This window comes from Atta colombica, unplaced genomic scaffold (assembly GCF_001594045.1).
Source record: "Atta colombica isolate Treedump-2 unplaced genomic scaffold, Acol1.0 scaffold88, whole genome shotgun sequence".
In the NCBI taxonomy this organism is placed as follows: Eukaryota; Metazoa; Arthropoda; class Insecta; order Hymenoptera; family Formicidae; genus Atta; species Atta colombica.
In genome coordinates this window covers 1885582-1896460 of record NW_017259581.1, presented here as the reverse complement: position 1 = coordinate 1896460, position 10879 = coordinate 1885582, and the positions used below count along the sequence as shown (strand labels likewise).

Sequence of the window (10879 nt, the reverse complement as noted above, 5' to 3'; positions counted from 1 at the left end):
TCTCTCTCTCTCTCTCTCTCTCTCTCTCTCTCTCTCTCTCTCTCTCTCTCTCTCTCTCAACCCTGTCTATCTTCTCCTGGCTTTCGCCTACAGCATCGTCACGTCGTCTCAATTGTGCGCTAATTAAACGCACACGCGGTTGCCGACCTGTTAAGGAAACATCGTTAATCATTCCAACAGGTTGTCTCTCTCTCTCTCTGGGTTTGCACTTTCTTGTTAATTTTCATTAGGAATTAGGCTTGTTTTTTTAGTTAAACTTCTTGCACCGTTCAACATTAAGAGAAAAAGAGAAAAGATGAAAAGTGCAGCAAGAAGTCAATTACAGATCCCTATGGCCGATAATTGTTTGAATTGATACATCGAAACGCGGCTAAAGAAAATAATGAATCGAAGTGTTCGATTTGCTGAAGAAAAGAAAAGTGTGATGTATTAAGCATCAGTACTTGAAAAATCTTGTACAATGATAATGTGTAGTTATAAGGATATTTATATATTAATTGTACAAATATACGTACACATTATACACGCAAATTTTTTAAAGATATTAAAATAAAACCTGATTTTAATAATTTTAAACTATTATTTTATACGTCATTTATCATTTATATTAAATTATTCGGCTACCTATGTTAATTAAAAGCATTTTAATTAATTGTGTATAAAGAGAAAAAAGTTATATAAAAAGACTCGTGAAAATAATTAAGCAATCATTCATTTAATTTTTAAACATATATTTGGTAATATAATGTAATTGAAAAATTCGAAATTTTAATTTTAATTACATTAAAAGAGAGGAAATATGTACTAGAATTGAATCTGTCGAATATAAAGCTGCGCTGTAATAATTAATATTGGCAAATGGCATGTATCGTATGTATGCCATTGTTTGAGAAATTCAAGACAAAACAATTCTTATTGCATTAAAAGAGGTAAAAAATACATCGATAAAATCGATAAAGAAAGCTTGCAAACAATTCTTCAGACGCTCACGTACGCTGCTCATGAATACCTTTATATAAAAAGTCGTTTGGCATTTTATATTGATTCGATGACGCCTTATATAACGCCTTGTCTCGATAGAATTGAAAGGACCGCTTTCTGGATTTATCCCTCTTTCGTACAGGCGTGACCGCGCCTTGTATCAGATGACCGAGTTGGCGCGCTACCAAAACACGGCTTGGATAATTATTATCGCGAAAGTCTATGCCTTGAAATAATGCGAGAGAAGTTCGACATGCAAAATGTTGGGAATTTCAAGAGATAGAGAGAGAGAGAGAGAGAGAGAGAGACAGAGTTCAAATATTTATAAAAATATATGATTAATCAAACCAATGATTAATCAACTCACGTAACACTTGAAGTATTTTAATCCTTCAAACAATTCGAGCTCTCCAAAAAGAGCTTGAATAAATAGTTCATCCGCCACAAAAGATTGAAGTAAACAATATTTATTAGGAGTAACCAGTTTTTATCCGTTCTCTTTTGCCTCATCGTTCAAATATTTGCTATTTCATCTGAGTTCATATATTCCAATTGCTCGCGCGAGGGATTTGAATAATTTGAGGCACGACCATCGGAGAAATTCTGATTTGTTTACCTTCCTCGTTGCTCTCGTCCTCCAGCAACCATATCTCCTCTTCGTCGAAGTGAGCGTCTCCACCGCGATCCTTGCCAGGGAAGAATGCGTGAGCGAGGATCTGACCTCTGCCATCAAATGGGTATCCATCTCCATGATAACCCCTGAACAATGCGCAACGCGAATATTATCTGGCATTCTGCCAACAAAATTATCAGTTATCATCGAATTTAATCTTACTGCTTTGTTCGAATATATGACTGTATAGTCAATAAGCTGACGCGTTATTTTATACATTAAAAAATTTTGATTTTTTTGAAGTGAAAATGAAAAAGCTGTTGTTGAAACTTTATAGTCAGATTAATATTTTTGAGCTATGAAATAAAGTTAAATAAAACAAAGTGAAATGTGAAAATATTTATTCATAACATAAAAATATAGCGGGGAAATAAAAATTATTTCGAGTAAATAGAACAGTAATTAATATTTATCGCAAGTTTGCGATTTTACACAATTATATGGTATCAAGTCGCGTTACTATTTTATTACACATACGATGTAAATAGTTTCGAATATGCCACTGCTGGAATTTCTAAAAATTCTGTCTAGAATCTGAACGCTTAAACCTAGTTTCTATCACTGTCAAATGCCAAAACTGGCTAATTTAAATTATTATAGTATATAATAGTTTAAAATAAAAAAATAGTTTTGTGATTTCAAAAATAAATCAAATATAAGTAAATAATATATTGTATTTATGAAGCATTAATTCGCAAACAATTGGAATATCAACAAAGTTAGCTGTAAATGTTTCAATTCTGGATTTGAATCCTCTTCAGTTGCGGAAATCATAAACTGCGAATTCTAGTTTGTACTTGACTTCCATACTGAAGAGGACTCATTGTCAAATGCAGAGTCGAAACGTTTGCAGTTTGTGAGTATATTTCAATTGTTTGCGAATTATATCTTAAATATAAATATATTATTTACGCACTAACAATTACGAAGACAGTTTATATATATTTTATTTACTTTGTGTATTGCAGAAGCTATGCGTTTCGTGGATTATCTCTGTGTCCAGATCTATTATTAAAATGTCAAGCATTCTAATAATGCTTTAATAATTATTGTTCATTTATTATTATAATAGTGAATTAATTAATCCCCCCCCCAAAATTTTACTCAATAACAAAGTATTCATTATGAAATGTCATTCTTGCTTAATGTGAATATTTTTAGCATTAAAACAATTTCAATCGTGGAATTAATCACTTAAAATATCAAAATACATACACATGCAGTACAAAATATGCACATATAAGTAGATTGTTAAATTAAATGAAGTTCAATTCATTTCAATTAAAGTTAATTTAAACTTACCGGTGGAAGTAGACCAGAATGTCGGCGTGGTCACTGTTGATCTCCTGGAAGGTGAGCTTCGAATTCCTGGCCCAGAGATCGAGGGCCTTACTCAGCTCCAGCCGGACTCCGCCAGTGTCCAGGCCGCTAGGCTGCTCGGTTCTTAAGCTGCAATAAAAACGAAAGGAATATTCCCATATGAGAGATCGATCGATTGATCCAGTGACGCGGAGGACAAGCACGGCCACGTAAATGGTAAATATTTACGCAGTGCTCACTAAGACGATCAGTCCGGCTTCGATAAACGCTAAATAAACTTCGCTCGATCGATTGTGCTCACACGACTCAAGTATTTACCTATTTACTGATTATCTGGGAACACACGATCGCCGAGAAAAACGACAGAAATGCGTCACGCCCGTAATATTTTAAAATTGCACCATATAAACATTATCAAACGTTATATATTTTGCTCAATGATCGGAATATGTCGGATACTTTAGTTTTATTAATCAAACAGATTAATATTGATTTAATTTGTCTGTTTGAATTTACATTACGACAGCAACTTGTATATGTATATTTTAATTTACACTGTTAAATCTATAATGTTAAATTTAATTATCGTTTTGGTAAAAAATAACAATATTTAATGGAAGCAGTGACGAAGAACTTAACTCACGTTAAGTTAAATTTAACACTATAGATTTAACAGGGTATATGTTACATAATAACTCGTAAGCAGTCATGTTGATTTTATGTATGCTTTTTATATCATTATAAAACATTAGATACATACTTAAGAAATGATATGTTCCCTAAATATTTCATTAAATATTTAGGAAACATATTTAAATCCCACAATGTGTTAATTGGGATAAAATAATCTTTCAATAAAATTTAATTCTGTTTGTGGTAATTTATTATATATAAAAGTAAAGGGGTGTGTACAGATTTTACGCTTTGAAGGATTTAATCTCTCTAATATATATTTTCTTTGTAAAATTTCTCTTTATTTAAGTATTATAAATACTGTTGTAATTATCCTGATTTAACCTTTATGTAGAACGGAACAGCCATTATAGTGATGCTGAAACAATATCACATTTTGAAGCAAGCAATAATGAATCATATGAAACTTCATCTAAAAAAAATTTTCTCTCTCTCTCTCTCTCTCTCTCTCTCTCTCTCTCTCTCTCTCTTTCTCTCTGCAAGATTTTAACTCCCTCTAAAGATTAACATTATTATCCATTCAAAAATATGTACTATTTAATTCGCTAATTTCAAATAATTCTACTTTCAAAGTTTAACTAAAAAATCGTATATTTCATACCTTTTTCTGTTACAAAAACATATTACAAAAAATACTTTATTATATAATTTATTACAAAAATATATTACAATGTAATATATATTACAAAAATATATTACATAAATTGCTCATATATTTGTAAATATATTCTGGAAAAAATTAAATATTACTAAAAGCAAAATTTTATTTTATCTCTGCTTATTCACTATCATAATTTATCCATTTTACGTTGTCCTTTCGGGAAATTCTGCAATTAATATGTTTCCCGCACAAAAAACTGCTGTCTTGCTTTCGGCTGGTTTCGGCGAGGTCACAAGTAAAACATGTTTTAAGTTTCTCGTCGGCCGCGAGTTCGGCGCACGAAAGATACGAAAAGTTTCGCAACTCGCGAGAGATGAATTATTTCCTCTTTCTTTTTACCGTACTCCTAAAAGTGCGAAATAACAAGAGCACTCGGTATAAGCTGACAAAATGCAGCATAAGTTAATTAAAAGTATTCCCCGCTCCCTCTTTCCCTCTCCCTTTCTCTCTCTCTCTCTCTCTCTCTCTCTCTCTCTCTCTCTCTCTCTCTCTCTCTCTATCTTTAAAACCACGTTGTCATTGCCGACTTCTGTAGAATCTGTGTCAAGACTTCGAGATCTTTAAAGTGCTTTGACGTACAAGTGGAATTAATCATTTCGCGCAATGATGACTACCGCTGAGTTGTTTCTACAGACACGACTGCATAATTATAGTACACTTCCCGCACAAGATGTCTGTTTATATTTTATTGCGTGCTTCTCCTTTATATATTTGATATCATCTCATAAATTTCTCTCCATAATTTATAAACATGTATATATATGAAATCGATAAAATACATATCGTGAAATAGAAATGTAAAATAGAAAAGTATATAGAAATAAATAAGAATATAAAGATATATTAGAATAATATTTAGATTTTGCGAGAAATTCTAAATATTTTACTCTGATTATATATTCTTATTTGCTGCCACGCGCGTTTCTGTTTTTCTATATTTTTTAAAATATTAATTTGGTTTTAACAGAGAATAATGAAACAAAAATTTATATCTCCAGATAAATTTTTGTTTCATTATTATTAAAAATACAATTTTCCCTGATTTTATTTATTGTATTCGTCTACTTTTTTATAAATATTTCGTCTCATTATTATTAAAATTAATGAAAGACATTTTTTTTTATCGCATTACCTTCGCGAGATAAATTTTCTGTATGTAAATTTATTCTCATTATTCATAATTTTATCATTTATTTAATGACGCTCGCGTATGTCAGTATTAAATGTAGCGATTAACTCTCGTCCGACTTTTGATGAAGCGATCCGATTCGCGTCAATATGTGCGATTTATGTCGACAGAAAGCCGGTCACGACAATTTACATTATTAACGGATTTGCCCGCGAGTAATATCGGAAATGGGAAACAGGACTCGACAACATTGATGATGATTACTCTTATCGCTACGGCACATCATCGCTCGCTTTACATGCTTGTTTTATTAAAACGATGAACATATCACTCAATTAGGCAAACCGATCTGATACTGATCGATATACATCGTGGAACTTTCCGATGGATGAATCAACATTCCCGCGATGCAATTCGCGTGATTCCCTGCGCGTACTCGTACAACTTCTCGCATAGTCCTCAATCGTGTGCCAAACTCTTGCCGAATAGTTCGCGAATATACTGACTCAAATATAGCCTGCGTCTAGAAATGAAATGTCAAAGTTCGAATTTCGAAATATATATGGATGGTACAAATATAAACGGGATTTTTAAAAATATAAATCAATGTCAGTAGATGTATTTACACAGAGTGACAGGTGGAAGTGTTTGCAATTCGTGTCCTACATAGTTCTAACTTCGCGATAGTTGTTGCTGCGAACAAATAGTACGAAGTACCGTTTCGCACTTGTATAATGATAATGTCTCTTCTCTAAATTATCCATGAAATTTACGCAAAATTTTAATGATTTTAATATTTTCAATTATAATCCTAATGAAATTGAACATATCAATTAGAATAAATCTAATTAAGTAAGAAACTATCGATTGAAATAGATATTAGTGCTTTAATATTTTCGCGTGAATTTATATACATATCTGATACTGCAAACTGAAATCCTTTTAAGCCTTGAAACGCAATCATGAATAGAATTAGAATAGTAATATCACATATTAAATTGACAAGCAATTTAATAATTTTAAGTAAATAAGAGAATATTCCTATATTCAATCAAAGTCGATTTTAGTGCTTAAATATTTCTGTGTGAATTTATAGTACATATTATATCTAATTTTATAAACCGCACTTCAAAATCTTTTTTAGTTTTAAAATGCAATAAGTAGAATTGGAATAGTAATATCTTATCGAATTGACAAGCAATTTAATAATTTTTGATGTTAATAAGTATCTTTGTAAGAATATTAGTAACATGATGTTAATGAGAATCTTAAAATCTTAAATCTGCGAACATTTTATTGCAAAAAATATTGTCGGAATTCGAATCTAGATCTTCCATATTTCGAATATATATATATATATAAAGATTTCTTTTATTTAATATTAATTTAATGTTTAACATTTTCGTTCGTAAAAATTGAGCAACGAATCACACTCGATACTATTTATCCGAACATTGCAACGACTGTACAGAAATGGTGAAATTTTATCACTAAGGCCCGGTTGCACCAACGTTACTTCAATTTTAAGCGAGATTTAAAACTCTCTTTATTCCTGTCTGTTTTCGGTTTTAAAACAAGATAGAGAGAGAGAGAGAGTTTAAAATTTCGCTTAAAATCAAAGTGACGTTGATGCAACCAAGTCTAAATGTTTATATTAAATATAATAATATAAAATATTGATGAGGTACGCATTCAGCAACTCTTCTCTATACAGAATAGTTTTTGAAAAATAATTCCTAGCTCGCACATAATTTCTGAATACGCTCTAAAATTTCAACATTAGATTTTCGCGTACTTAGGATGTCTCGAATAATCCTGTGTCACTCTTGCTTCCAATCTTAGAACTCGACATTTTCATAACCGTTGGAAAGTTCGAGTTGTAAATTCCATTGTAATTTTGCCAACGTACGGTCCGCGCCACAGGTATGTCTTGTAATAGCAAAATTAACGTCAGTCGTGACCTGAATAACGTTTTTGCGGATGAGAGATTACCGGAGTATCTTTCACACGCGGGATTAGAAAGACGACATTTTAAATACGTAACGGTGAAGGTATTCTCAGTTTGCAACGTATGGATACGCATACGCGACAGAATAGACACAGCCTCGTAGCGGAAGGATATTATTTCTCGATGTATTATTTCTCGGTAAATTCGCTATCGATCACCCATTCCATCACCTCGAGTGCATATCTTTTTCCTCGGTGACATACACGCGTATATATACACCCACACTCCGTCATTTTTATACATAGTCTAGCGTAACACGTTTTTATAACCCATATAGCATTTTATTTAAGACATCCTGAAAATGTTCCTTAGGATGTTAGAGAACATAGATATATGTTCCTTCTTTAAGATGTCCCTTGGAAATATGTATTTAATGGGATATATAAAGGTAATCCTATATGGTCAATAATACTGTCAGTATTAACAAATATTGACAATATTATTGATCGTATGTTATTAATATTGCTGTAGAATAGAATACTAGCAATGATTTGAATTTTGATTCTCGAGCATCGTAACGCTTTATTAGGATCCATGTTATAGTATGTGACAGTGCAATAAATAATATATGTAAAATTGAAGTGAAATAGATTATCAATAATACTAATCGTGTAAGGTTAAATCGTGTAAGGTAAAAATATTAAAAATATTTATGCATACTGCATTACAATCAGTATTTCTGATTCAATATTACCTATCGGTACTACGCGTAGGATCACCTTTAGAATAGTATTTATGAAAGAATCGGAAAGAAATGTGCAAAGCGAAGACATAATTGCGCGAGAAAGTTGGAAAAAAGAAAATACTGCTTTAAAATAATATTTACAATATTCTTCTTTGAACTAGCGTAAAACATTGTGCAATCGAGTAAAAACTCATTTCTCCAAACATCATTATATGAATTATGAAGACTCTTCTTTCGCTACTCTATGCAATTTAATGAAGTTAATGATTTACAGAAACAACACATTTTCATTAATTGAGTCCGATGATACTTATAACTCGCGTTGGTTGTGCTACAAAATGTAAAAAAATGCTACGTATTAATATCGTATTAATCAATAATATATTAAAAATAGAGAACGATCCCATATCTGATGGATAAATGAAGAAAAAGGAATCAACATCGTGCACGCAGTTTAGCTTCCGTTAGACAACCGACGGAGATTAATGGACGAATAGGCGTCTGGACAAATAGGTAAATTGATAGTTACAGCTCGCCTCATATAAAATGGGGCAGACGTTCGTTTAAACTAGCGAGCATATTTCGCACCAGCAGTGCACGAAGCGAATTTTCTCACTGTCCGTCTACTTAATTTAACGCATTCATCTACATGTCAATAATCCTTGTTCGATACAAGACAGTAATCATTGACTAAAGAATTTCTCTTGTACTATACTTTAGGAAATTCCTCGGAAGTGGATGTAAGAAATGAACAAGAACTTGTCGAAATGGAAAAAGTAATAAAAAATTTAATTGGAAAAAGTAATAAAAGACCAAAAAAGTAAGAAGAAAGTAAGAAGAAAAGTAAGACAAGTATACGAGGAAAAGAAACAAATATCAATATAAGTATCTCAAATAAGGTCGCTTTTTTGTGTATGTGAAATAATACTAATCTCTATATATAATATCTCATTGTACTCGTTACAAATCTCTCTCTCTCTCTCTCTCTCTCTCTCTCTCTCTCTCTCTCTCTCTCTCTTTTTCTATTTGTTTCGTCGCTTATGCATATATACATTTTTTCTTTGCTTTTTAGCTTTATATTTTACTTGTTCTTTATTTTTCATTTTATTTTGCATAATATTTCATTATTTATTTGATTTATTTAATTGATGTAACAATTATGTAATAATTAATTACATAACAATTAAATTTGTTTGTATTATGATTCAACCCTTTTAGAAGAGTATATGTATATCGATCTATCTATCTATCTTATCTATCTATTTATCTATCTATCTATCCATCTATCTATTTATCTATCTATCTATCTGTCTGTCTGTCTGTCTGTCTGTCTCGACTTCTTGGTGACCTAATTAAAGCTCGGCGCAATAGCTATCATGTTTCACTTGACATTTAACTGATCATTTATCGATGCATCTACAATTAGCTTGCACGAAACAATTTGCCTCGTGCAGTTTCCATGTACATTCGGGTGCATCTAATTTCGAGAGAAACCGCATCCGCGTACGCCATTAATATCATGCCTTCAACATCGCCTCATATTCATTACGCGGCCAATCAGTAATGAACATCACGAAGCAAGAGAGATATCGTGATAAATGTAGACATTGAGAAGGTTACAGGAATGGCGTGTAAAATTATGTGCTAAAACAATTTAAAACGTATATATTTTATAAATGGTCCACGATCAGAAAAATAGCGCGAATTTTGACTGAATTATCGCGACGGCACGCATTCCGGTTGTTTCTATGCGAGGATTATCCTTTGAAAAATCGACTATATATTTCATTGAACTAATTGCCAAATTCTTGTGCGATCAAAAGCGCGTAGATTATCGAATACAATTCGACAATTACTATAAATATGTGCAAAAAAATTTTGTTTGACTCTTAATCTGTATTACAATAAATCTACCGCTTATAAAATATTTTATTAATTTAGGAAAAAAAAAATATGTGGCACAAAGCTCTTGTTAAATTAAAGCTGTTTAAATGGATACCATTTATAGATAATTATAAATATATAAATACTAATAAATTAACTTATAAATTATTCAGTGCGTGTTAAGATTTCATAACAAAATTTCATTTTTGTGAAGACTCTATTATTACATCCCTTAAATACTTAAATTACATATTCATATATTTCTTACTCTGCTTTTTCCCTTGAACCTTCTCGGTAATTTCCTTATATTTATCATTCTGTTTTGTCATTGAATTTGTATAGTTTCAATATTTCATGAAGAAAAGAATGTCATATTGCATATGAAATGACTAAGCAGTTTGAAGAAGGCTGTAGGTTAAGAGACAACGATGCAAATTCTGCGGTAACAATAAGCTACCGAGAGTAACGCAAATTTGGTAAACTTCGGCCGTGTAATGCCTCCTTCGCCTCTTATGTATAAGCGTCCCCAGAGAGTGTTTTGCTCCCAAACTTTGATGAATGAACTTTACGACTTGTTCGCTACCTCCATCATCATATTGTATTAATATACCGTCTTTTGGCAACTTTAATAATAATCACGTGTGACATTTACGCTGTTGCTTCTACTGCGATAAAATATGTTTCGTAAATTTAAAGTTGTAATTTTAACTTTTAAGAAGTTGAGATAATTTTAGAAATATTATCTATATATCTAAAAAGAAATAAAAATCAAGATTTTAACACTAAAAGATTTTTAAAGAAAGAAACAGAAATAGAAAAGACCTTTTACTGTAATAATAAAATTT

At 31.5% G+C, this 10879-nt stretch overlaps 1 protein-coding gene across 1 annotated transcript in view; it reads right to left on the bottom strand.

Annotated features, from left to right (window-relative positions):
- Window positions 1-10879, bottom strand: part of LOC108693178 (matrix metalloproteinase-2) — a 172263-nt gene that overhangs the window by 35377 nt on the left and 126007 nt on the right. Inside the window, exons 4-5 of the mRNA XM_018201990.1 lie at window positions 2957-3103; window positions 1598-1740 (exon numbers count right to left, since the gene is read on the bottom strand). Of these exons, the coding sequence (XP_018057479.1) occupies window positions 1598-1740; window positions 2957-3103 (290 nt within the window). The remainder of the gene's footprint in view (window positions 1-1597; window positions 1741-2956; window positions 3104-10879) is intronic.